This window comes from Salmo salar, chromosome ssa05 (genome assembly GCF_905237065.1).
Source record: "Salmo salar chromosome ssa05, Ssal_v3.1, whole genome shotgun sequence".
Classification (NCBI taxonomy): domain Eukaryota; kingdom Metazoa; phylum Chordata; class Actinopteri; order Salmoniformes; family Salmonidae; genus Salmo; species Salmo salar.
This window is the reverse complement of record NC_059446.1, coordinates 73,595,821-73,623,584: the sequence shown is the minus strand read 5'-3', so window position 1 is coordinate 73,623,584 and position 27,764 is coordinate 73,595,821. Positions and strand designations below refer to the sequence as shown.

Here is a 27,764-nt window from a genome sequence, read left to right as displayed (position 1 = left end):
TCCTCAGAGTTGGGGAACATTGTCAGAGCAGAAGGAAGCAAGTTCTTTCAGGACAACCTGGTACGTGGCTTGATTCGTGCGTTCTTTACAAAGACAAATCTGCCCGATTCCAGCCTTGCTGAAGCACCCCCAGATCATCTCAGATCCTCCACCAAATCTCACTGTGGGTGCGAGACCTGGAGAGGCCTACAAGCCAGTGTTTCGCACCCACTGTAAAATTTGGTGGAGGATCGGTGATGCGAGGATTGGTTTCTGAGGTTTGGAATTTCCAGCAGGACAATGCTCCATGCCACACAGCCAGGTCAATCAAGGTGTGGATGGAGGACCACCAGATCAAGAATGTGATCAAGAGGAAGATGGATGGTCACAAGCCAACCTGCTTGAATTTTTGCGCCAGGAGTGGCATAAAGTCCCCCAACATCAATGTGAAAGACTGGTGGAGAGCATGCCAAGACGCATGAAAGCTATGATTGAAAATCAAGATTATTCCACCAAATATTCCTAAATTGAAACATTAGTATGGTGTTTAAAAATGAATACGAACTTGTTTTCTTTGCATTTTTCGAGGTCTTACAACAACTGCATATTTTTTGTTATTTTGACCAGTTGTCATTTTCTGCAAATAAATGCTCTAAATGAAAGTTTTATTTGGAATTTGGGAGAAATGTTGTCAGTAGATTATAGAATAAAACAAAAATGTTCATTTTACCCAAACACATAGCTATAAATAGTAAAACCAGTGACACTGATAATTTTGCAGTGGTCTTTTAATTTTTTCCACAGCTGTATATAAAAATACCCTCAAATAAAATGTAACACTGTACTAAACCCTTTGATCTAAAAGCAAAATGTAATTTTAGCATCACTCTACAAATACAGACATAGGGTGGTGTACATTAATGGAAATGAATAGCTCATGATCTCATTCCTTCATGTCAACCAACAGGCATTTTGTTGGGTTGAGAAAAAATATACACCAAAACAGTAATTTGGTAAAGTGTTTTATTTGGAACATGTTGGTACACATGCTACTTGTGAAGGCCAGAAGGAATAACATACATGCACAGTACGTGGTAAATGCATGCCAACAGAGCAGTGAGGGGACTGATAAGTAAAAACACAGGCACACACACACACTTAGACCCTCTCTCTCACACACACACACACACACACACAACTATACAGAGATGGTCCTGAACACGTTGAAGCCTGACAGAGCAGTAGAGACCATCACTCCAGGTATCTGCGGGTGCCAGTGGATTTCCTTGACCTCTGTCTGACCCTGGTGCAGGAACAGCAGCTGGGGGGGCAGGTCCTTCACCCCCTCCGCCCTCGCACCCACATCACATGACTCTACCGATAGGTCCCATTGGCTGACCACGTCATCCGCTCCAGAAGCGGCGAACACGCTGGAGTCCACAGGGTTCCATTCTACTGATGTCACTGGCGCGCTGTGCTGCTTGAAGTTAGCCACCGGCCGGCCCGACTGAAAGCACAGGTAGATAATATTACGATTTAGAATCATCTCTCCTCACTTCTGTTGTGAGGACTCTGGTTTAGAATAACTGCATAACCATCTCTAAGATCTGCCTTGTCAAACACACACTGACCCCAGACCAGTCCTATGGGCGACCTCCCAAGTATAGGGTTCTGAAGCGCAATACGAGTCAGACCATGTAACCACTGTTGATTTGGTGCTCCTCCAGCACATCAGAGTATTATCAAATCTCTAAACCTCGAAGCTAAAAAAAGAGGGCCAGTGTGTGGGAGCCAACTTTTCCTCTACATTCCACCTACATCTTGAAATGCCATCATACAGGATAGGACAGGATTACCATGGGTGTAGAGGAGAAGGGGGAGACAAGAGGAATTATCACACTACGCATCACCAGGGGAAAACTACCTGCCCTCCAGGACACCTACAGCACCCGATGTCACAGGAAGGCCAAAAAGATAATCAAGGACAACAACCTCCCGAGCCACTGCCTGTTCACCCCGCTAACATCCAGAAGGGCAGGTCAGTACAGGTGCATCAAAGCTGGGACGGAAAGACTGAAAAACAGCTTCCATCTCATGGCCATCAGACTGTTAAACAGCCATCACTAACAATGAGTGGCTGCTGCCAACATACTGACTCAAATCTCTAGCAACTTTAATAATTAAATTGGATGTAATAAATGTGTCACTAGTCTCTTTAAACAATGCCACTTTATATAATGTTTACATACCCTACATTACTCATCTCATATGTATATACTGTACTCTATACCATCTACTGCATCTTGCCTATGCCGTTCGGCCATCGCTCATCCATATATTTATATGTACATATTCTTACTCATTCCTTTACACTTGTGTGTGCATAAGGTAGTTGTGAAATTGTTAGATATTACTGCACGGTCAAAACTAGAAGCACAAGCATTTCGCTACACTCGCATTAACATCTGCTAACCATGTGTATGTGACCAATAAAATTTGATTTGATTATTGTCCAGTGCACAGAAAACACAGGTAGAGATTGATGGCAATGTGTGATTGTTCAGCAGTAGTGGCGTGCAGTGAGGATTAATCTGTTAGAGTGTTGGGACTGCAGCCATTTTAAACCCAAACAAACCAACCCAGATGGCGCAATAATGATGCAAAGATGGCATTTACGGTATTTGCATTGCTTCCATTCCTTTTTATGGGTTTAATATTTTCCAGAAAATCTTAAAGAAATGACCTTTATGAAAATTGCAACCATCCTGGTATTGCTGTTCAACCCAGAAATGCCATTTGAAGTTGCAGATAATGTAGATGAAAAAGCTGTGAACATTTGCAAATACTGTGCCAAATCATATGTGAAGAATGCAACAAAGATGCAGAATCATCTGGCCAAGTGCATAAAGTTCCATCAGCGCTCACAACTATTCGAGGTGAAAATGATGAATCAGACACCTTACCGATAGCAACAGTTCATGGTCCTCCTGGAATCATTTGTTGTTTTGACTCAATGGAGGAACGTAGTCAGAGAAATGCTGATGAATGTCTTGATCGAGCTGTGTATGCAACTGGTTCCCCTCTGATGCTCACAGGCAATGTGTCTTAATGAGATTTCTGATGTTCTTTGCCCAGCATACACCCCTCCAACCAGACATACTTTATCTACTCATTTGCTGGATGCAGAGCTCAACAGAGTTCAAGTGAAGGTCAAGCAAATCATCGAGAAAGCAGACTGTATTGCAATCATCTCTGATGGGTGGTGAATGTTCGTGGGCAAGGAATAATTAACTACATCATCTCCACCCCTCAATCAGTATTCTAAAAGAGCACAGACACGGGACAATAGACACACCGGTCTCTACATTGCAGATGAGCTGAAGGCAGTCATTAATGACCTTGGACCACAGAAAGTATTTGCACTGGTGACAGAATGCTGTGAACACGAAGGCTGCTTGGTCTAAAGTGGAGGAGTCCTAACCTCACATCACACCCATTGGCTGTGCTGCTCATGCATTGAATCTGCTGCTCAAGGACATCATGGCACTGAAAACAATAGATACGCTCAACAAGAGAGCCAAGGAAATGGTTAGGTATATGATGGGTCAAGTTATAGCTGAAATCTACCTCACCAAGCAAAGTGAGAAGAATATGAGCACCACATTGAAGCTGCCCAGCAACACCCATTGGGGGTGGTGTTGTCATCATGTTAGACAGTCTCCTGGAGGGGAAGGAGTCTCTCCAAGAAATGGACATATCACAGCCTGCCGACATGGACAGCCCCATCAAGAGGGTCCTGCTGGATTATGTATTTTGGGAGAGGGTGGTAACAGCTTGAAACTCCTGAAACCTATAGCAGTAGCCATGGCACGGATTGAGGGAGACAATGCCATCCTGACTGATGTTCAGACTCTGCTCGCAGATGTAAGAGAAGAAATCCATACTGCCCTGCACACTTCACCGTTGCTCCAAGCAGAGGAAACTGCAGTTCTGAAATACACCAAAAAGCGTGAAGACTTCTGTCTGAAGCCCATACTCGCCTCAGCGTACATGTTGGACCCTAAAGTATGCTGGCAATAGCATCCTGTCTGGTGCAGAGATCAACAAGGCCTAAGGTGTCTCGTCACCTTGGCTTGGCTTGGATGAGGGCAAGGTTCTTGGCAGTCTGGCGAAGTACACTTCCAAGCAAGGGCTTTGGGATAGAGATGCAATATGGCAGTCGTGCCAACATATCTCATCAGCCACCTGGTGGAAGGGACTTTGTGGATCTGAGGCTATTTCCCCTGTTGCCTCCATCATGCTCCATATCCCACCAACATCAGCCGCCTCAGAGCGCAACTGATCCTTGTTTGGGAACACACACACCAAAGCACGCAACAGGCCGACCAATACAAGGGTTGAAAAATTGGTGGCCATCCGGGCAAATCTGAGGTTTTTGAGCCTGACAACGAGCCATCCTCAACAAGGTCAGAAAGTGACAGTGAAGATGAGGCCTCAGAGTCTGATGTTCAAGAGGTGAACATTGATGAGGTCCAGGGAGAAGACATGGAAGCCTGAGAGCAAGACAACCAAAGATTTTGTTTCTAGAATATAATTTTACAGATGTATGTTGAAAACATTTTTGGTTGCAATGGATCATTGAGGATCATTCAATATTCGTTTTCTTTTGTTGTTCAGTCAACTCATTTAATTAAAAGTTCAATTCATAACTAACACATTTTTTAAATTTCTATTGGAAGTATTTAATAATTTGCAATTATGTCTACTTATGATAAGGTAAAAGGTATACGTTTCTGTCTCCATATATGGAAAATGCACTACTGTTCAAAAGTTTGGGGTCACTTAGAAATGTCCTTGTTCTTTTAAAGAAAAGCAATTTTTTTTGTCCATTAAAATAATATTCAATTGATCAGAAATACAGTGTAGACATTGTTAATGTTGTAAATGACTATTGTAGCTGGAAATGTTGTAACTGACTACTGTAGCTGGAAACAGATGATTTTTATGGAATATCTACATAGGCGTACTGAGGCCAATATTCAGCTTCAGTGAAGAGGCAACTGACTCCGGGATGCTGGCCTTCTAGGCAGAGTCCCTCTGTCCAGTGTCTGTTCTTTTGCCCATCTTAATCTTTTCTTTTTATTGGCCAGTCTGAGATATGGATTTTTATTTGCAACTCTGCCTAGAAGGCCAGCATCAACAAGGAAATTTCTAAGTGACCCTAAACTTTTGAACGGTAGTGTATATCCAATGCAAAAAACATCTACATTTAAATGGTATTAATATTAATTTCTGTTAATTCCCATGGAAAATTTCCACCTCTGAATATTCCCTAAAATGTGCAACCCTAGTGGTGACTATTTAAACAGTCTGATGGCCTAGAGAAAGCAGCTATTTATCAGTCTCTCAGTCCCAGCTTTAATACACCTGTACGCTCTCTGCCTTTAAATGCTAAATAACAAATGTTTTCAAGTGCAACTTTTGCAATGATGGTTTTGGGAAACAGCTCTGAGATTTAATGATGCTCCTACGAAGGTTCTAACGATGAACTTAGCCTTCAGTTTCCCAAAATAAACTTGCCCTGGTTGGTACCATAGGATCAGCTGACCCTTCCTAAATCCCAACCTTAGACTAATGTCTAGGTCTAGGGGCAAATTAACCCTACTGCAGTTCTTACCTGGAACTGCCTCAAGTCCCAAACTTTCAGAAGTCCGTCGTCCCCGCCGGACAGGAGGAATGGTTCAGTCCTGTTCCAACTGATGACGTTGACGTCTGAGGAGTGTGCCTCCTTGGCACAGAGCATGGAGTTGGGCGGGGCTCTGGTGTCCCAGACCCGGATGGACTGATCCACAGAGCAGGATGCAAAAACCTTGGGGGTAGGATGAAAGAGAGGGAGGAGGAAGAAAAGAGGGAGGAAGAAAAAGAGGACAATGAGACAGAAAGTTGCAGTTTTAGCTTTAATTATGCAACTGACCTCATTTCATGTCTGCTTCTTCTGACATTAAAAAAAAGTCTACAGTTTCTTTACATCTATTGATATTGTCACTCAGCCTAGCATCCCACTGCTTCTCCCATCATACCGTGGCTTCTGTGGGTGACCACTGCAGGTCCTCCACGGACTTGGTGTGAGAACTGAAAGGCCGTTGGTCGATCTGCCAGGAAGTCCCTCCCTCCCGTGGTTCCCACACGTGGATGTTCTTTTTGCAGTCGCCACTGACCAGCCGACCTTTTAGACAAAACATACTAATAAATGAGCTTATTATTCTACTCATGTATTCACATTTATTTAGGGACAGTTTCCCAGAACCACATTAAGCCTAGTCATGTACAAAAAAATCTAATTTATCTTCAAGGTAATTAGGTTGAGCCAGTCATTCTCATTAATTTGGGATGGAAGCCAACATAATAGACGTCCCCTTATACATAGAACAGTATCTACACAGCGGATGGTGAGGAATATGCTCTCTGCTTCAGAGGTACCAAAACATCAGACGTGGCAACGGACCGACTCACCGGGTACTTTGGGTGACCAATCAATGGCAAAGCCCTCAGTCATGTGACCCGAGAAACTGAAGAGGGGCGTGGCTTCCTTCTGCTGTTTGACAAAGGTTGACATGGCAGCTGAACTGTGGACTGCTTCCATCTGGGATCGGAGGTCAAATATCTCCACCTGACCTTTCTCTGACCAGACAGCAGCCAATGACTGATCTCCACGATGGGTCACCTGGTGGGAAAATAGACAACGTTAATGTTGAGCCTTTCAAACCACAGTATACTGCTGCCTCACATCACACACAGTCCAATCAGGGTGCATGTACAGAAGAACAAACTGTGGGTGCAAGAGATATTCAGATACTCTCAGACAATGAGAACAGTTAAACTCACTCGGACTCTGTTGATCCCTCCGTAGTGAGGCATCATGGCCAACTCCATCTGTGGCTTCTTATCTTCATCATCATCCTCTTCATCACTCTCTCCATCACTGCTCTCGTCCCCCTCCTTCACTTTCTCTGTAGTACCATGGAGGTTGTGCATGCGTATGAGAAGCAGTCTTAGAGGAAGGAGGAGAAACGGTATGGTAGGATAAGTCAATGAGGCCTGGGCAATGAAGGACTACCAATAGCAGGGTGTGCATAAAGTATATTCAATGTGAGTATTTGGGGATCCCTTCACATCAGCCTCAGGAAGGCAGTCTGAGGGTATGCTGAGTGTCATTGTTATGGATCGGTGGGTGTGACAGCTACCTGTTGCTGAGGGCAGCGTCCGCCTGTGTGCCTGCACAGAGCAGCATAGAGAGGGGATACTGTTCCCTGCCGTCTCCATTCGCATCTCTCAACACGTCGAAGCTCAGGCAAGGAGCACCTGGGGCGGGGGTATATGGTGACAAAGCAAAACAATCAGCAAATGCCCATCTAGAGCAATCTGGTGAATTACAAACGAATGCTATAACGTTAGCTAACAAGCCATCCAATACATTTGAAATAACAGTTCGTGACATTGTAAGTTTAAAACGTTCAAACAACGTTCAAATATTTTTTTTTGATGGGCAATAAAATAACTATGAGCTAGTTAACTGTTGGACCAACCTGTCTGACACTCGTGGTACATGCGGTAAGCTGACCGGTCCATCTCGAGCTCCTCTCCGGGTTGGAGAGGCTGTTTTCCGGGGACATAAACTTGAGTTCCCTGTTCTCCATCCTTTCCCTCTTCTTCCATTTCGTCTTCGTCGCTGCCACCCCCTTCCATTTCCTCCATCTCTCCATCTTCGTTCGGAAGCGTGTCTTCTCCGGGCGCCGACATTTTGAGAGGGGCCAGGCTTTGCTTACTTCCGGTGGATTGATCACGTGGTTTGTCTCTCGCTCGCTCTTTCTCGCTCATTTACGATAATTCAGCTGATGTGCCTCCTCTATTCCTGACCTCTTTGGCAGACAGTCTGGAATTTTGCCTTACCCTTGCTACTGCCAGTAAAGTCCACTAATTCTAAAAGCATCTAACCATGGAAGGAATTACTGTAATCTTATGGATAAACAAAAACTATTACAAAACGTAAAGTGAACAAGATTTGAAAATAGCTGACTGTGGCCACCCATTCATGGGAGGTGGGTTTTTGAGCACCACCTTTAGCTAAAATATTTGTTCCCCTGTTTCGCATGTTATTTTGGCATTAATACGTGTCGCATATCACTTTGCAAACAATGTAAAAAAAAATATTGGGTTAATAAAGCCGAATACAAACATTTTCTCTTTTTTGCTTTCTTGAGTAAGGCAGATCAGAGATGCAGGTGTTTCAGCATAGCTCAGTGCTTTGTGTGGTGGAGGGACAACCAGCGAAAAATACAGAGCGTGGGAGTTGGTAATCTTCTCTAGTTGTGCCATGATTTGCTCAGTGTTCTGTCACTCATGGTGACACTACATCACGCAAAATCTACAGGGAGAGCTAGAAAGTTCAAGCCCCTTGGGTGCTGCCATAAATTTACATTAAAAGTGCCCATCCAAGAAGGCTCAAGGTCATTGGCCACATATAAAATGACGTCAAATCACGTTATATCTACCGTAGCTTTGATTGGACTGATCATACTTTAAAAATCAACATCATACTTTAAAAATCTTAGCTAGCAAGCTAGACAAGCAGTCATCATCATGAATTAAGTTGACAATCTACTGGCAAATCCTTTTCAATTCTTGTCATATGAAGAGAAATTATAGAAAAAACGTATCGGTGCTCATCGGCCATTGGACATAAACATTACACAGAAAGTTAGAAATCGCAAATTCAACAATGAGTGGTTTGGAAGGAATCAGTGGCTAACTGCAAGTGTTGCAAAGCAATCACTAGCCTTCTATTCGGTGGAGAGGGTGTGTGGTCCAAGTCTGGGTTTAAGACAGGGGCGAAAATCTGATATAAACTTTGGAGGGGACAATTACATGAAATTTTCTCAAGAGCAATTCCTGGGGGGGACACCAAAAGTAGTGCTGTAACACATAGCCTACATTGTAATATGGTAAATGTATATTGAGGAACCAAAGAAATAAGGTGTTTGCCGTACTCCTAACTACCGGTACCCAAAACTACACAACTAATCACAACAGCAATACCATTGCCTTTAACAAATCTTAGTTCAGTCACCAGTTTAAGTTGGGAGTGGGGGTATCCATGGCATTTTCCAATTATGTTCCTATTTTACAAGTCAAAAAAATTGAGAACCTTTCATAATGTTGCCAAACAAAGACTCAACAAACTTACCTGAGACTCCCTGTCTCTGCCAGTCTGTCCCTGCATATCTGTCCCCAACTCTGATGTCTGTGTGCCATCTGTTGCCTGCTCTGCCCAATGACATCATTGTGAAACATTTCCATTAGAATTTCATTTCTTTCTTATGAACATTTTATCAACTAGTCTTTGAGATATTAGGCTACTAGGGTTCTTACTATGCGTTTTGGTGTATAGATAAATACTCTGATGTCCGTCTTTTATTTTTCTGCCATTTTTCTACCTGGCTGGCTGGCTACACACACAATGTGTAGGTTATTTACAGTAGGAGATGGGCTTCTATCATCTTCAATCATTCTATTTGGGCTTCGATCTAAAAGGTAGCTAGCAAATGTGAAATGGATTAAAATGACAAGAGTTGACAGCTGTATGAGTTCACCATTTACACAACATATGCTGCAACCTTTTGTAATTTTAATCGTTTGTTTCATATTGGCTGGCTTCCAACAATAGCTGAATTTGCAAAGCTAGCGAGCACCAATTCAGTTTCAGTGGTGTTTGCTATAATCTTTGCTACCCGGGTTAAATAAAGGTGAAATAAAATAAATACATAAAAGTTCACTTGCGACAATTTAGCTTTTGCAACGAGACCATTAAATATATTTAAGACAATGGTAGAAGAGAGTGTAGTTCTGTTCAGTTTGGATTTCAGTTTATCGCTAACCTTATCACAGGGACTTTGAAGCACTAACTTACATCATCTGCATGCTGACTCCATCTTTGACGACGCCACATAAATGGAATATGTACTAGCTAGCTTAATAGTTAATATTTGCGCGCTAGCTCTGCATATTCAGCTAGTGTGTGTGCGCGATTGACTGGATTAACCTCACGTCGGTTACGTGCATTGAGTGCCTTTCAGACAGTAGATACGAACTCTCTGTTACCGAGCAAGCTAAGAAACTGGCAGTGGATCAAACCATTGTGAGGCAAAGGGTGGGGGGGTTGCAATCTTTTGAAACTTAAAAATGCGCTATTAAGTGTCTATAATCAGCACAATTGCTTTCATTGCGTATTATTAATATGATTTAACATAGTTATGTTTCAGTGATATATTGGGGGGGACAAATCATATTTTTCCCAGGATGGGGGGGTCGTGTCCCCCCCGTCCCCCCCAGGATTTCCGCCCCTGGTTTAAGAGTCTCTTTTCCAAGCTTAAACGGATAAACATTCACACGCAGCACAATAGGCCAGAAAAGGCTGAATACATTGTCCATGCTGTCAATCCAGAATGACTTCTGCCACGTTCAAAACAACTGGAAACTCGGAACTGGGAAATCTCAGACTTTAGTGAGTTCAAGGCAACTGAGAACTCTGAAAAAAAACAAGCTCCGACTGGGAAAATACGTTTTGAACGGTCATCCAACTCGGAATTCCAAGTCGGGAGCTCCGACCTAAAGATCACTGACGTCATGATTCAACCTTGTTTTTTTCCGAGTTCCCATTTGTCTTGAAAGCACCATAAATCCAGAGAATGCCAGACAAAATTTGCCCACAAGAAGGACCCCCGTGCCACCTTCCTGTTCAAGTGAGCACAGCATAACAGTGAGTCCAGAAATGTATTTTATGCTGCTGCATAAATAATGTAATATGCCAGGGAGATATGTATACTGTAGCTAAGAAAGTAATACTAAGTGTATGTTGCGTAGACAGCTGTTAGCAGCCCATGTGCCTCACACTAATAACTTGGTCCCTTTCCCCCTCATAACTTAGCCTACTGTTCTGACTTGGTGGTGCAAATGTAGCGTATAGCCTGTTTTAGACAGATGTAATCATTTAATATTTGAAGAGCTTTCATTGTCTGCTTATACAGTACGCCCCCTTTATTTATCTTACGGTTCTGACTTGGTGTACTGGGAGAATACCTTAAGAACGGCCCATGTTCTGAATTCTTTGGCTCTACATTTCAAAAGTGCTGAACAAATAGTTATATTGATTACATCCATCTTAGCTCGCTCATTAATGTCTTAATCGAAATTACGATTGCCTCTTATCCGCTTATCGTTCCCTTATGCCATAGTTTGTACATCTCAATTGTCAGTAGAAAACACATTTGTTTAAACAAGTCAGCCATATCAGCTGTTTTTAAAAAGGCAGTAAATTAGGCTGAATTAACTGTTTCGCTGCCAGACAAGGCACAGCTAATAGCCAGGTGTAAAGGTCGTAAGGATTCACTCCATGGTGCTGAAAGGAAGGCTCTGCTATTGGGACAGCTTTATGTAGGCCCTAACAGTTTTTGTGGCACCGTTTGTTACCGTTATAGTGGAATGAATGTATTGTTAGTGTTGTCTTGTGTTGTGGCTTTGCTGGCATCAAAAACATTTTTGGGGAGTTTGCCCAACCAAGATTTACATGCTAAAATCGCCACTGAGCCTACTGTCCAAACTCCAGCTACTTGCATTGCTGAGCCTGAGCATTATCATTGCAATTTCAGTCATGCAATATCAATACTATACCACATATCATCATGTTTACTTCTGGTGTAATGGTGATGGGTATTTACCATAGAGAATGATTGAGGCTTCTAGTGGCCAAAAGGTCGTATTAACACAGGCTGCGCCATAGAGCTCGCCAGCTTGTAGTCCTCAAAAACAGAAATGAGTTACCTCAGGTTCCTTGAGCCATTTCTATTGGGAAAATGAATGGGGAAAGGATAAGGTTTTGTAATAAATGCCGAAAATAAGGTTAACACAAGCTTTGAAGATCACAGATCTTATACTTTTTGTTCTATGAGATAATATCAGTCAGTTAACATGACCTTTATGAATTATGAAGCCTTTTATGTGCTTTAAGTGCATTTCTGATTACATAAATGCTTCAAAATTCACAAAAAGTGCCGTTAGCTGATGAAGATTACCTCATAGAACAAAACGTATCAAATCTCCTAAGCCTGTATTTACCACAGACGTTATTTTTCGGAAATGTGTATTTTTGCTGTCTTATGTTATTTCCCAACACCCGGGGCAATGAAGCAGTTAATTAAAACAGAAAGAAAAACTAAAAGCTCTCTCTCTGTCCTCTCTGTGGTTGTCCTCTCCTCATAATAGGACAGCAAACATTATCTGTGTGCATCTGTTTGTTTGACTCTCACTGTCTGTTTTGATGTTGTGCAACATCCTCTCTGTCTCTCTCGCTCTCTCAACTGTGTCTCTCTCTCAACTGTGTCTCTCTCTCAACTGTGTCTCTCTCTCTCAACTGTGTCTGCAGAGGTTTATCATAGTTTCTCAGAAAGGCTGATGCTCATTCTGTTGCCTCTACATTTACAAAAGGAAGTGAGACATGCCTTGGGGGTATTGTTGTTGGTCTCCATGCCTTGCTTTTTAAAGTTTGTGTGCAAAGAAAGCACCTGGCTGAATTTAATGGGAGTTCTGTCTTAAGCAGGAAAAAAGGGGCTCCTTCTTTTTGTAGTAAAGATTTTGCAAGTGTTCTGTCTAAAGTGTGTGTGTGCATGTCTGGGTGGATCAGGGTGTGTGCATGCATGGGCATGAGCGATTTGTGTTTGTGTGAGAAGATATAATTGAGTTGTGAAGCTACATTCCATCCAAAGTGCATTCCCAACAGCTCCTTTCTTCAGCTCTGCAGATGCAACTGAAGCTCTGCAGCTGCAACTGTTCAGTCAGTGTGTTACTCACAGGGATCAGCCAGGAAGCTGAGCAGAGAATGACACTGTCACACCCTGATCTGTTTCACCTGTCTTTGTGCTTGTCTCCAACCCCCTCTGGGTGTCGCCATCTTCCCCATTATCCCGTTGCATTTATACATTTATATATGTTCTCCGTTTGTCTGTTGCCAGTTCATCTTGTCTCGTCAAGCCTATCAGCGTTTTGTCAATGTTGCGGCTGCACTCTGGATGTGGGTTGAGGCCAATCTACCACCATGTCAGGGTCCATCTGAATATTCCCTGCAGTGATGACGTATCCTAGGAAGGAGATGGTGGAGCGATGGAACTCACATTTCTCCGCCTTCACGAAAAGCTGGTTCTCCAGGAGACGCTGGAGGACATTTCGGACATGGAGGACGTGCTCTTGAGCTGACCGGGAATAAATGAGGATGTCGTCGAGGTAGACAAACAAAAATCGGTTCACATGTCTCGGAGCACATCACGGACCAGGATCTGGAACACTGCGTGAGAGTTGGTCAGTCCAAATGGCATCACCGTCTACTTATAGTGACCGCTAGCCATGTTAAAGGCAGTCTTCCACTCATCTCCTTCCCGTAGCTGAACCAGATGGTAGGCGTTCCGAAGGTCCAACTTGGAGACGATGATCGCCCCCTGGAGAGGCTCGAAAGCTGAGGAGATGAGTGGTAGCAGGTAACGGTTTTTAACCATAATGTCATTGAGACCCCGGTAGTCGAAACTCGGACACAGGATCTTGTCCTTATTCTCCACAAAGAAGAACCCTGTACCGGCGGTGGAGGAAGATGGACGCATAATCCCTGCAGTGAGAGAGTCCTCAATATACCCCTCCATTGCCTTGGTCTCCGGACCCGAAAGGGAATAAAGTCGCCCTCGAGGCGGTGCCCGGGAGAAGGTTGATGCGGTGGAAGAGATGTGGCTTGGGCAGTGTTGAAAACCTCCCGTAAGTCCTGGTAGTCTGTGGGAACGGCAGAGAGATCAAAGGTTTTTCCCAAGCCATGAGGGAGATGTCCCGGGGCAGCCTGTGCCGACTTCAAACAAAATACATGGAAAAGCAGGCTCCAACCCATAATGGACCCAGTCAATAAGGGGATTGTGCCTCAGGAGACATGAAAACAACACCAAAACCATGGGTACATGAGGAGACTCCAGGAGCAGAAACTGCATGGATTTACTGTGGTTGCTTGACACTCGCAGGTGGATAGGAACCATACTGTGGTTTACTCTGCTAATAGAGCGCCCATCCAGCGCTCTGACATCCATCAGAATGGAAAGGGGTTGAGTGGAGATACCCAGCTCAGACACCAGGGTAGTGTCCATAAAGCTCTCGTCGGCCCCAGAGTCAATGAGCTCCTGGATGGATTTGGACTGGCCTCCCCAAAACAGGGTAGCATAGAGGGGATTAGTAAGGGTATTGGAAGCTCCCCGTACGGCTCACCAGTGTACTCGTACCTACTGATGAGCCTGGTCTTTTAATGAGCAGGTAGATAAGAAATGTCCCGTAGCTCCACAATACAGATTCTTGGTGTTTAGTCTACTTAAGCGCTCAGCAGGAGACAATCTAGCCCTGCCTATTTGCATGGGCTCCGGAGGAGTCGAGTCGGCAGCCCTCTGTGATTCCCGAGAGAACTCGAGTGACATTGGATTCACTTGGAAATGTAGACTTTGGGGATTTCCGGGAGTCCTCGGAGGCGAGGTGGAAATCGAGGGCGACAGGGAGAGGGGTGGGCCTGGAAACAGGAGACAGTGGGCTGTGAGACATAGGTTTAATCCTAGACACATGAAAGGTGGGATGTATACAGAGGGTACGGGTTCAACAGAAGAAGAACAGCAGAGGGGCTAAGGATCTTGGAGATGGGGAAAGGGCTGATAAAACGGGGGGACAGTTTGCAGGTCTCTACCCGGAGGAGCAGATCCCGAGTGGACAGCAATACCCTCTACCTGAGATGATAACAGGGAGCCGGGGTCCGGTGGCAGTCTGCCTGTCGTCGATACCTGGAGGTGGTCTTGAGAAGAGCCGACCGGGCTCTCTTCCAGTTATGGCGACAGTTGCGGACGAACATCTGGGCCGAGGGTATGCTGACCTCTTCCTCTTGCTCCGGGAAGAGCGGGGGCTGATATCCCAGGGAGCACTCAAAAGTCGAGAGACTAGTGGCTGAGCAAGGGAGGGTGTTGCGGGCGCACTCTGCCCACACAAGATGCTGGCTCCAGGTGGTGGGATTGGCGGAGACCAGGCACCGAAGAGTCATCTGCAGGTCCTGATTGGCTCGCTCCAACTGCCCATTAGACTGGGGGTGGAACCCGGAGGACAAGCTGGCCAGTAACCCAATGAGTGTGCAGAACGCCTTCCAGAACTGGGACGAGAACTGAGGACCCGGTTGTAGAGAACATGTCCACCGGAAGTCCATGGATCCGGAAGACGTGCTTTACCATGAGCTGGGCTGTCTTCTTGGCTGAGGGTAGCTTGGGGAGAGGGAGACCAGTGATGAAGAACAGGGATATATGTGACCAGGGACGTGAGGAACGGGAAGTGATTGAAGGAGACCAGTCAGATCTTTCCAAGGAGTCTTATTCTGGGCACACACAGTGCAGGCGGCGATGAACGCGAGACGTTAGGAACCAAGCTGGGCAACCAAAAATGTTGATGTACAAAGGCCACGATCCGACAGGAGCCAGGATGGCAGGCCAGTCGAGAGGAATGAGCCCATTCCAGAACCGAGGAACGAGCAGAGTCCGGCACAAACATCCAGTTAGCCGGGTCCGGGTGGGGTCCGATGGTGTAGCAGTTGGGCAATAGAGGCATGACAGCGCATCCGGCTTCACATTCTTGGACCCTGGGCAGTAGGAGATGGTGACGTTAAATCGTGAATAGCAGGGCCCATTGAGCTTTCCTGGAGTTGAGGCGCTTGGCGGTGCGGAGATACTATGAATGGGTGTTCCACCCCCTCTAACCAGTGCCTCCACTCCTCCAGCGCCATCTTCACCGCCAGAAGTCCCCGGTTGCCCACGTCGTAATTCCTTTCCATGGGGTTGAGACGATGGGAGAGGAAAGGGCAAGGATGCATATTTTGGTCTTGGGGCGAATGCTGGGACAGGACAGCCCCCACAAAAACGTCCGAGGCGTAGACCTCCACCACGAACTGCTGGGACGGATCTGGATGGATTAAGATGGTGGCGGTAGTAAATTGGTGTTTGAGGTCCAAGAACGCATGGTCTGTAGCTGGAGACCACGTAAACGGGACTTTGGGAGAGGTGAGTGCTGACGGGGGAAGCCCGGTTGCTGTAGCCCCGGATGAACCGGCGGTATAAATTGGCGAACCACAGGAAGCGTCGCAGCCGCACTCTGGAGGTGGGTTGCGGCCAATCCACCACCGCTCTCACCTTTTCAGGATCCATCTGGATGTTGCCTGCAGCTATGATGTACCCTGGGAAGGAGATGGTGGAGCGATGGAATTAGCATTTTTCCGCTTTGACGTACAGCTGGTTCTCCAGAAGACGCTGGAGGACTTGTCTGACATAGAGGACATGTTCTTGAGCCGAGTGGGAAAACATGAGGATGTCATCAAGGTAGATGAATACGACCCGGTTCAACATGTCCCGGAGAACGTAATTTACTAGGGCCTGGAACACAGCAGGGTCGTTGGTCAGTCCGAACTGCATCACCAGGTATTCGTAGTGCCTGCTAGCCGTGTTAAAGGCGGTCTTCCACTTCATCCCCTTCCCATATCCGTACCAGATGCCAGGCGTTCCGGAGGTCCAACTTGGAGAAGATGGTAGCCCCCTGGAGAGGCACGAAAGCCGAGGCGATGAGTGGAAGCGGAAAACGTTTATGATGTCATTCAGGCTCTGGTAGTCGATACACAGACGCAGGGTTTTGTCCTTCTTCTCTACAAAGAAGAACCCTGCACCGGCGGGGGAGGCAGAAGGACGGAGTCCTCAATATACGTCTCAGTCACCTTGGTCTCCGGACTTGACAGGGAATAAAGCCGCCCCCGAGGCAGTGTAGCGCCCAGGGAAGCTCAATGGCGCAGTCATTTGGCCGGTGCGGAGGAAGCGCAGTGGCACGGGCCTTGCTGAAAACTTCCCAGTGGTCCTGGTACTCCGCCAGAACGGCGGAGAGGTCCGGGACATTTCCCAAGCCCGCAGGAAGACGTCCAGGGGCAGACAGCGCCGACTTCAGGCAATGCCCATGCAAAACGGGCTCCTACCCAGGATAGAACCAGTAGCCCAGTCGATCAGGGGATTGTGCCTCTGTAGCCAGGAAAACCCCAAAACCACAGGTGCATGATTGGATTCAATGGGCAGGAACTGCATAAACTCACTGTGATTACCCGACACCCTCAGGTTAATGGGACACGTGGTGAAGGTGACTCTGCCAATAGAGCGCCCATCCAATGCTCTGACGTCCATGGGAATGGAGAGGGGTTGTGTGGGCACTCCCAGCTCCAACACCAGGGTAGCGTCCATAAAGCTCTCATCGTCCCCAGAGCCTATGAGCACCCGGAGAGATTTGGACTGGTTACCCCACAACAGGGTAGCATGGAGAGGGGTACGAGCAACGGAAGTTGGGAAACTCCCCGTATGGCTCACCAGCGTACTCGTACTAGTACCTCCTTGATTAGCCTGGTTCTTTAATTGGCAGATAGATTAAAAAAAATGTCCCGTAGCTCCACAATACAGACAGCTCTGGGTGTTAAGTCTGCGTAAGTGCTCAGCAGGAGACAATCTAGCCCTGCCCAGTTACATGGGCTCTGGATGAGACGACTCGACAGCCCTCGTGCCCTCCGAGAGACTTCGTCCGACATCGGATCCACTCGGAAATGTGGGTTTCGGGGATTTCTGGGAGGCGAGGTGGAACCTCGACTCCCTCTCCCTCCTACGTTCCTGTAACCACCCATCGATCCGGATGGTCAAGGCAATGAGGGAGTCGAGGTCCAGGGGCAGCTCCCGGGCTAAGAGCATGTCTTTAATTATCTCCGACAACCCGTGAAGGAACTCGTCGACATCAGCGTTATCATGTACACTATCCTCGAGTGATCTGAGGGAATTGAAGAGGGTTGCAGCTCAAAGATGAGAGAAGACTGGGAGAGAAATGCCCGGCAGGATCCAGAATCTCCAGCGTAGCGTTCAGGAGGAGGTAAGCAAGGTTCTTGGGAAGCCAGGATAGATTGGGGAGAAACGCCACTGGTAGTGGGGTAATTGACAGTGCATGCAGATACAAAAGGATAGCCACAATGTTCAACTCACAAGCAGGAGAAGCCAGACTGGGAAAGGAACAAGTGTTTTTCTGTATGTGTTTGTGAAGAAAGCCCCAGGACCAGCTTGCTTAGGGGACTCTTCTCTAGCTTAATCTCTCTGTAGGTGAAGGCTTTGTGATGGAAGGTTTGGGAATCACTTCCTTTTAGATGGTTGTAGAATTTAACGGCTCTTTTCTGGATTTTGATCATTAGCGGGTAACTGCCTAATTCTGCTCTGCATGCATTATTTAGGGTTTTACGTTCTGCATGCAAAGTCCCATATTGTGAATTCTTGGTTGGTGAGCAGACCCCGACCTAACAACCATGAAGGGCAATGGGTTCTATAACTGATTCAAGTATTTTTAGCTTGATCATAAATGGGTTGTCGAATTGTATGTTCTTTTGATGGCGTAGAAGACCCTTCTTGCCTTGTTTCTCAGATCGTTCACAGCTTTGTGGAAGTTACCTGTGGTGCTGATGTTTAGGCTGAGGTAGGTATAGTTTTTTGTTTGCTCTTGGGCAACAGTGTCTAGATGGAATATGTATTTGTGGTCCTGGCAACTGGACCTTTTTTTAAACACCATTATTTTTGTTTTACTGAAATTTACTTTCAAGGCCCAAGTCTTTCTTTTTTTTAGCCCCTTTTCTCCCCAATTTTGTGGTATCCAATTGGTAGTTAGTCTTTTCCCATCGCTGCAACTCCCGTACGGACTCGGGAGAGGTGAAGATCGAGAGCTGTGCGTCCTCCGAAACACAACCCAGCTTCTTAAACCAGAAGCCAGCCACACCAATGTGTTGGAGGAAACACCATACACCTGGCAACCGTGTCAGCGTGCAATGCGCGCGGCCCGCCACAGGAGTCGCTAGTGCGCAATGGGACAAGAACGTCCCTGCCGACCAAACCTTCCCCTAACCCGGACGACGCTGGGCCAATTGTGCGCCGCCCCATGGGCCTCCCGGTCGCGGCCGGCTGCGACAGAGCTTGGACTCGAACCAGGATCTCTAGTGGCACAGCTTAGACCACTGAGCCACTCGGGAGGCCAGGGCCCAGGTCTGACACGATCTGTGCAGAAGATCTAGGTGCTGCTGTAGGTCCTCCTTGTCTGGGTACAGAAGGGCACCAGATCATCAGCAAATAGTAGATATTTCACTTCAGTTTCTAGGTTGTCCGTTTGACATTTTTAGATTTGATAGGGAAGCTGAAAGGTCAAATATACTGTTTAGGCTTTCTACTGCCAAGTTTACACCTTCACCATTACTCTCTCAACTGTGTCTGCAGAGGTTTATCATAGTTTCTCAGAAAGGCTGATGCTCATTCTGCTGCCTCTGTATTTACAAAAGGATGAGACATGCCTTGGGGGTATTGTTGTCGGTCTCTGAGCCTTGCTTTTTAAAAGTTTGTGTGCATTAAAGAAAGCACCTGGCTGAGTTTAATGGAAGTTCTGTCTAAAACAGCAGGAAAAAAGGGGCCCCTTCTTTTTGTATCAAAGATTTTGCAAGTGTTCTGTCTAAAGTGTGTGTGCATGTGCATGTATTGGCATACATACATATAGCTGATGTGTGTAATTAATGTGAGAGATTTTGCTCAGTTTTAGGCCTACCCAGTAACTGCAGATATAAAAATTATATTGAACTACAACTTACTTTTGACACAAGTCTTCCTGTAGGTGACAGAAAGAAAAAGGATAGCTGTTGAGAATCAGACAGCAGTGCAGCTCTGCAGCAATTGCACAATACTCCCCACACTGGGGATGGTAACAGTCAGCACTCAGGAATCTCTACACAAGACTACATCAGAGAAACTCATAACGGCAGCATGGTTTTTATTTACAAGATGCAGTATTTACAAAAGTTCATCGAAAAAAAAAAACATTCATTGAAGACCAACAAACAAAAAAATATTCACATTCCATTGCATTGTAAACATCATATGAATTTGATCAGAAATATTGGACAATAATTTATGTTCTGTAGCTTGCTCAATATAAAACACTTGTTAGTGTTTAGTTAGCTTGCGTAGAATATGGCTTTTTATACATATGGGTATGTTGTATAGGTACGTAATGGTTTCTTATGGCTATGATAATAGAACTCTGGTGTGCAGACAGTAAATTAAAAGGTTGTTATTCTATACATAATCTTGACTGCAGTTGTACATTCAGTGCAACAATTAAGTGTGCATGTCAGTCACTTGATTGACAAAGCTTACTGCATTAGAACAGCTAGAATGGACAGATTCAAGAAGAAAAAGCCAACCAGTGCTCCAAACCATTTTGTGTGCACCATTGATGACATCCACTTCAGTAATTTTAGCAACCGCTCTACAGTAGTATCCAGGCAGTCCACATAACAGGAGGCTAAATAAGAATTTGTTCTTAATTGACTTGCCTAGTTAAATAAAGGTAAAATAAAAAACAAAGACCCAGAAAGAACTAATAGGAGCCCACCTTTGGATGGTGGGCTCCTATTGGTTGGTGGAGGTGTGTGTAACCTCATCCCTGTTTCCCCTTCATTCTCCCTGTGAACTGATCGTGTGGTTAATAACCTCACTTTTTTACTTTCCAGAGCTGGCCTTTCTTCCTCCCCAGCAGGAGAGGCCAGAGTGGGGAAGGGACAAGTATCCACCGGGGTTGAGCACCCCAGCTCCAGCCATTTGGAGAAAACAGATGAAGTGAAGTTGAGAAGTTTCTCTGGAGAGGAGGAGACAGAGGGAAGAACTGAAGGGTCAGGATCCTCAAATCTCTGTGAGAGAGGGATGTGATAGGGGAGGAGAGGAAAGGGGGATAAGGGAGGAGAGGAGTTGTTATTAAACAAACATACAGTGCAAGCACTGTCATTGATTGATAGCTGTTTCTCTGGGGAGTTAACCTCTGATATACATTGCGTACATTATCGGTGACCTAAACAGACAAACTATGCACTGGTCATAGCATAGTCAAGCCACATGGTCAGGAAAAAAACAGGGATGCAAACTGGTGAGGGCCCAAAAAGGTGACACTTTTTCCCCCCTCCCTGAAACATGCTAAAAAATCCCTGCTAGGGGGAAATGCAGGTTTTAACTAATTAAACAACAAATAATATGATCTACATGATCAGTCTCTGTGTTTAAAATAAAAAGTGGTTAAAGTGAACCTAACATACAGCTAAAAAATGTAAAGCAAGAAATCCAATGTTATTTGTTGCCTAGACTTTACTGCAAATGACACTCAAGTCTTGAGAAAAAAACTATACACTAATATTGCAGGTAGCCATGACAGCCTTTATAATAGAATGCGTGTGACCACACACATCTACATATTGCACTTGGGAAAAAAACATATTTAGTACAAATAGAAACAAACAAACAGGCATTCTATTTTTGCTCCATTATAGCGGCCACTATAGTAGACATAGATAAAGTGCACAAGGCTACATGTGTGCAAAAATAACGTTCACTGAGTAAAAAATAAAATAATCCCCCTTACTCACACAAGTGTTACTGTTAAATTCAACACAACAAAAGCAATATCTTTGGCCTACACTGCATATTATTACATTGTACACTTTCTGCCTGTGGACATCTGTTCTTCAATGTGCCAGCAGACCTGGCATACCCCTTTTTATCCACTGGCGCTGTATTGAAAAAGTGAGAGAGGGAAAGTGTGTGGTGTTCCTTTCACCTCTGTAGTGACATCCAGCTAAAGCCAGGCCCAGCTCCACTTAACTGCTTAACAAGCAACGCCTCATTTTCACCTAACTCTCCCATTCTGAAAATGAACCACATACTGTACTGTAGAGGGAAAATATTAGTTCACAGATAGTAGTTAGTTCGTTAGCTAGTTAACGTTTCAGATCGCCAGGGTCCAGTAAGCAACTAACGCTTTATAACTTGAGGAACGGCAAGGAGTCGTATAACGTTACCAGTTAATACTATAGCGAATTGGTTAGGTTACTAACGTTAGCTCATCTGATGTAGCTGTCTGACTTCATTAGCCAGCTCATTTTCACACCATAAACTCAATTATCTGATCAGTTAAGTTGGCTAATGTTGCTCAACATTTCCCTGGCTAGCTAACGGGTAATTCGATCCAGCTAACGTTAGCAAGATACTTAAAATATTTGTTTCACCACACTTTCTCCCTCACCTCAAACTTTCCAAATACCAATTGTTTTTCGGTTACAGCTCATGAAGTACACTTCATCACCTTCTCACCCCCGTCTCTGTGGTCAGGCTTCTCACCGACCTCTTCGTTATCGTTCAGGGGACGTGCTGCTGTATCAGCCTGTCTTCCACTCTTTCGAGAGCGCGCGCTGTTGTTGTCTTTTCTCTCTTCAGTCGCGTGCTGCATTCTGTTGTTATGTGAACGATTGGCTGAGCCTTGTATACAGTACAGCTAGTATTGCTCCAAACACGCGTCACTCGTTCGCATACAGCCAGCGGTCATCCAAAGCCCCCCACCCCCCCACATTTTCTAATCGGATCTACACGAATCACGTAGGCCACTTATTTTGGATTCAAAACGGCGAATTTCGCAGAAAGGTGACTAGTTTGCATCCCTGGGAAAAAACGTTATTCTCCCCTGTTTTAGCCACTTTCTGTTTGTTTTTTTACTACAACAACAAGGCATCTTTATAGTGTTTTGTTGCGTTTGCCAGGAAATCGTTGTTTTATTTTTACATAACTTAGTTCAAAATGTTTAAGGCTGCTGTGTCCGTTTCTTTTTAGTACATGCTGCTACTTGTTCACCCCCACTGGCAACCTACAGTACACTCTCTCTATCCAAAACAGTTCATATAGACTACTAGAGTCATAGCCTCGGGAAGTAGTTTGGGGAAGAAAGTTTTTCCGGCAATACAGGAGGCTATATTGTTTCGCCAATACAGGACCAATGCACGACTTTGGGGGGGGGGGCTGCTGCACCCTCAGCCCCCATACCTCCCGCGGCTATGACTAGAGTATGTCCACGACATGGTAAAGTTATACCTACCCCTTTTGTCATACCCCTGTCACCCAGAGCTTGTATGAGGTTGGAGATGAATTCGAAGCTATGGTGCTCTGGCCACAGCTGGCTGCGGAGCTGGAGCCAGGAGTCAGAGAGAACAGTCGCAGCTCGGAACACACAACACTGGAGGGATAGCCGAGGCAGAAGTAGGATTTTAGACACAGAGGTTACGCTGATGATTTGAACAGACGGAGCACAACACAGAGCTGATCATCATTGTGCTAATCAGAGGTTATTGATTATCCTCTCAGTAACGCTGACAACAACACAAAGATAGACTAGAGTACTGGAACCAGTAGAGGCTGCTGAGGGAAGGACGGCTCATAATAATGTTTGGAAGGGAGCGAATTGAATGGCGCCAAACACATGGAAAACCAGTGTGTGATACTGTATATTTGATACCATTCCACAAACTCCGCTACAGCCATTACCATGAGCCGGTCCTCCCGCATTGCTCAACAGAGAATCAGAATGAAGGATTTAATGATAGACATAGCAGATACACTAAGTGTGACATGTTTGTATAAAACACGATAATAAATCATTTACTAAAATGGTGTCATTTAATCAATAGATGGTGCCTCACCGGATCAGTGCTGCACAGCAGGTTGACATTGTAGTGGTGGGAAATCCAATAGTTTTTAGGGAACACCTTACGCTTGGAGGAAAAAACAGGTTCAGGAATCACAGTATTCACAAGAGTATCTATGCCAATAGACAAAACATCGAATTGATAAAAAATTTAACCACTAGGAAGTGAATGCATATTTGTTTAAACCACTGGCATTACTCAGGGTGCATGCAGGTACAAAAGGATCGCCACAACGTTCAACTCACAAATCCAGCGTGGTCTGAGTTAATGGTGGTTTGAAGATTATCGACAACCCCCCTCAAAAAGTAATCACATCCGCTACCTTGGAGTGTCAATATTGATAGCAACAGTAAAACTGTGAGAGATCGAAGTAAAGAGGGAGAGAGAGAGAGATGCAGCGGGTTAATGGATGGAAAATGTACGTGTCCTGCCCATGTGATTCCAGCCACATGCTTAATGAGAAACATCATGACTTAATGTTAATTTATTTGGAATGCCTTACAAAATACTTTTAAACTGGAAGAACTTGTCCCGATTGGTATTTTTAAATCACTGATGAATGATCTTGAGACTGATTCCCTGACCTGTCAATGTTTTTAATTTGCTGTTTATGATTTTGTTATATTCTTTGTTAATTTTATGGTTTTTACTAGATTACTTGTAGTTTTTCATGTTGTTTGTCTAATTTTTTGTAATGACTTGGCGCTGCCTATCTTGGCCAGGACGCTCTTGAAAAAGAGATTTTAAATCTCAATGAGCCTTTCCTGGTTAAATAAAGGTTAATAATAATAATAATAAAATATTGCTTTAATTAACAGTTTGAGCAAATGAACTACAAACCCAAATTACAGAACCACTATATAAATTACAGTACAATGATAATGTGGTCAAATTAATTAAACAAATACAAATTCACTAATCAATCAATTAACTTTTGCATACTCTGAATTTATGTCATCACTGAATTCCTCTTACCTGATCGTGACATCCTTTTATCTTCATGAGAAAGGCCACTTCTCCATTTCTGTGGTTGAAAGCATGCAATACGCAGATCAAATAAGTCCTCTGGTCTGACTAGGCAAAGTTTCCTCAGCGGTTCCGTCAAGTGTGTGACACAGAGAGAGAGAGAGAGCTCTGAGTCTTGTTGAGACTCCAGTTTAGTTGACCTCTTTTTTAGAATTCCTCCTTTTGTCTCCCTGGTACTTTCCAAATCTCCACACCCCCTTCTCTCACTCAATCTGCACTGCGCTCTCACTTTGGATTTTCCCACCTCCCAGTTTGCAAGCTGCAGCCTTTCCCTTTCCCTCTCTCTCTCCTTTCCCTTTCCCTGTTGACCCAGTATATTACAGACCTCACTCTCTTCTCACCCTTTAAATGGCTAATGGACAGAGTGAGAGAAACAGACCCGCTATCTCTCTCGCCCTCTGGGCAGTCTGTCTGTGTGAACTCAGACAGAGACTAGCCTGAAAGTGAAAGCGCTTGATATCTGCTCCCTGTAAATCTCTCAGCCCCTCCCACCACCAGTCATTTCACCTCCCTATTGACTGACCAAGCCCCCCTCTCCCACGCAATTCAATTCAATTCCAGGGGCTTTATTGGCATGGGAAACACATGTTTACACTGCCAAAGCAAGTTAAATAGATAAGCAAAAGTCAAATAAACAATACAAAATAAACAGTAAATATTACACTCACAAAAGTTCCTCGCTCTCACCGTCTCTCTCCCTCTCTCTCTGCCACCCCCCCAACCCCAATCCAAACGAGTCCTCATGCCATATGTTTTCAATCCCCCCATGTGTGACTGAGCGTGTGCCTGCCTCCTTGTCTCCAGTGAGCCAGTTAGTAATACTCACCCTGTTGAGTCACCAGAGGAACTCATAAATCAACAATTATCTTGTATTTTTTGGGGGCTAAAAGGATTGCAACACTGACTGACATAAGCTGCAAGTCATTCAAGTGTGCAAAGCCAATAATAATCATGACAGTAAAGCTGATGTTGCTTCTCAAAACAAAATAATAAATTAATAACAAAAAAATTACAGTTGATTTGAAATGGAAAAGTTTAATATCCTACAGTTTGGAGGCTTAGATACTTTCTCACATTTTGATAGCACTTTAATTTATGGTACACTAGTTTATTATTTAATTTAAAGTGCTACTCAGATATTTTTGTTATGACAAACTAGTATTGGGAAAGTGAGTGGGGATCAGAAGTAGATCAATTAGTACATTGTCATGTTCAGGTTTTACGTAGTCATTGTTGTAGTACTACTTCTTGTGTCACTTCCATTTTGAACATGGGCCAAGAGAAACAGTGAATGTTCCAGAGATCCAAAGGGAAAAGGAAGACAGAGTTCTGCAGTCCAACAGACCAACATTTTTCAGCCTCCCAGAGGCACCATCAGTCCTAACTCTTTTCACCTTGGTCCTCTGCATAGGGCTGTAGGATGATCCCTGATCTCAGGTCAGTTTAGCATATTCTTCATTTATGGTTCAGGTTAGGATGTGGTAAGGATAAGATGGTCCTAGATCTGTGTCTAAGAGCTTCAACCCAGAGTGTATATACAGTGCACTCTGTAATTATTGGACCAGTGAAGCATGTTTTCTTTTAGCTCTATACTCCAACACTTTGGATGTGAAATTATACAATGACTATGAGGTTAAAGAGCAGACTGTCAGCTTTAACTTGTGGGTATTTTCCGCAATATCGGGTGAACTGTTTAGAAATTACAGCACTTTTTGTATATAGTCCCCCCATTTTAGGGGACCAAAAGTATTGGGACAAATTCCCTTATATGTGTATTAAAGTAGTCAAAAGTTTAGTATTTGTTCCCATATTCCTAGCATTCAATGATTACATCAAGCTTGTGACTTAACAATCTTGTTGGATGCATTTGTGGTTTGTTTTGGTTGTGTTTCAGATTATTTTGTGTCCAATAGAAACGAATGGCAAATAATAAGAATATTTTGTCTCATTGAGTCACGTCCATTGTAAATAAGAATATAATATGTTTCTAAACACTTCTACATTAATGTGGATGCTACCATGATTACGGATAGTCCTGAATGAATCGTAAATAATGATGATTGAGGAAGTCAGACGCACAAACATCATACACCCCAAAAATGCTAACCTCCCATGTTATTGTAATGGTGAGAGGTTAGCATGTCTTGGGGGTATGGTATTTCTGCATCTGTAACTTTGTTTTATTGTCTACTCTACTATATGATATGACCTAACGTTCCACCAACGGGCTGGCCTACAGTTTACAATACCAAATCAAATATTGACTGGGTCATGTGTAACCAACTGTATTTCTTTGTTCTGTGTTGAAAACACCCTTTAAGTAGGTATGATTCACTGACACATTCTATTTATAAAAGCTCAAATTTCACCCACTCTTTTTAAGAACTATAATAAAACATATTTAACTAGGCAAGTCAGTTAAGAACAAAATCTTATTTACAATGACGGCCTACCCCGGCCAAACCAGGACGACGCTGGGTCAATTGTGCGCCGCCCTATGGGACTCCCAATCATGGCCGGATGTGATACAGCCTGGATTCAAACCAGGGACTGTAGTGATGTATACTGAGATGCAGTGCAAGAGTAGAAGTAGAACTACACACAAAAATGTATGTTATAATATTCCCTAATTTGCTCAATCATTATATACATACACAGTAAAAAAAACAACAGGGCATGAACTTGAACAAAGCCTTGTGCTACTGGATTTTACAAGTCTGCAGACTTCAGCAAAAGCCTTCTGAAAGGGATCAAATAACTGCGAAAACACAAAAAGCTTTGCAGTTATTTAGTTTTAATAATGAGTTACTAGCTCATTAGTGAAGAAGCCCCCTGCTGATGTGGTAGTATACGACACAATGATATGTTGAGGGACTGAGAGCTCGTTATGCAAGGGTTTTTATGTTGCGTGTCACCCGAAGACCTACAACTGTTGTTTTACACCACTTGAGGTCTCTTGGCTGACAGCCACTCATTGTAAAAAAGCATGTGAGTGGGAACTGGCAAAGGATCTCCGTTTTTTTCCCCTCCACTCTTTTTC

The 27,764-nt window shown here is 44.4% G+C and overlaps 2 protein-coding genes across 4 annotated transcripts; both read right to left on the bottom strand.

Moving 5' to 3' along the window:
- Positions 1-988: 988 nt before the first annotated feature.
- On the bottom strand, positions 989-7,830 carry grwd1 (glutamate-rich WD repeat containing 1). The gene is made up of 7 exons (XM_014201689.2): positions 7,566-7,830; positions 7,224-7,341; positions 6,865-7,030; positions 6,493-6,703; positions 6,060-6,205; positions 5,657-5,848; positions 989-1,486 (listed from the first exon to the last, which is right to left on the bottom strand). Exons 1-7 carry the CDS (start codon positions 7,777-7,779, stop codon positions 1,178-1,180), a joined length of 1,356 nt encoding a protein of 451 aa, XP_014057164.2. The 5' UTR covers positions 7,780-7,830; the 3' UTR covers positions 989-1,177.
- Positions 7,831-19,930: 12,100 nt separating this feature from the next.
- LOC106605765 (uncharacterized) lies at positions 19,931-25,195 on the bottom strand. 3 transcript variants are annotated; one of them, XM_014201692.2, is made up of 6 exons: positions 24,674-25,180; positions 23,944-24,053; positions 23,693-23,764; positions 23,092-23,229; positions 20,605-20,866; positions 19,931-20,566 (listed from the first exon to the last, which is right to left on the bottom strand). In XM_014201692.2, exons 1-6 carry the CDS (start codon positions 24,684-24,686, stop codon positions 20,517-20,519), a joined length of 645 nt encoding a protein of 214 aa, XP_014057167.1. In that variant the 5' UTR covers positions 24,687-25,180; the 3' UTR covers positions 19,931-20,516. The 3 variants fall into 3 exon arrangements, with proteins under 3 accessions (XP_014057167.1, XP_014057165.1, XP_014057168.1); XM_014201690.2 differs by having other exon boundaries at positions 19,931-20,866; XM_014201693.2 differs by lacking the exon at positions 23,944-24,053 and having other exon boundaries at positions 19,931-20,866; positions 24,674-25,195.
- Between the last annotated feature and the right edge of the window lie 2,569 nt (positions 25,196-27,764).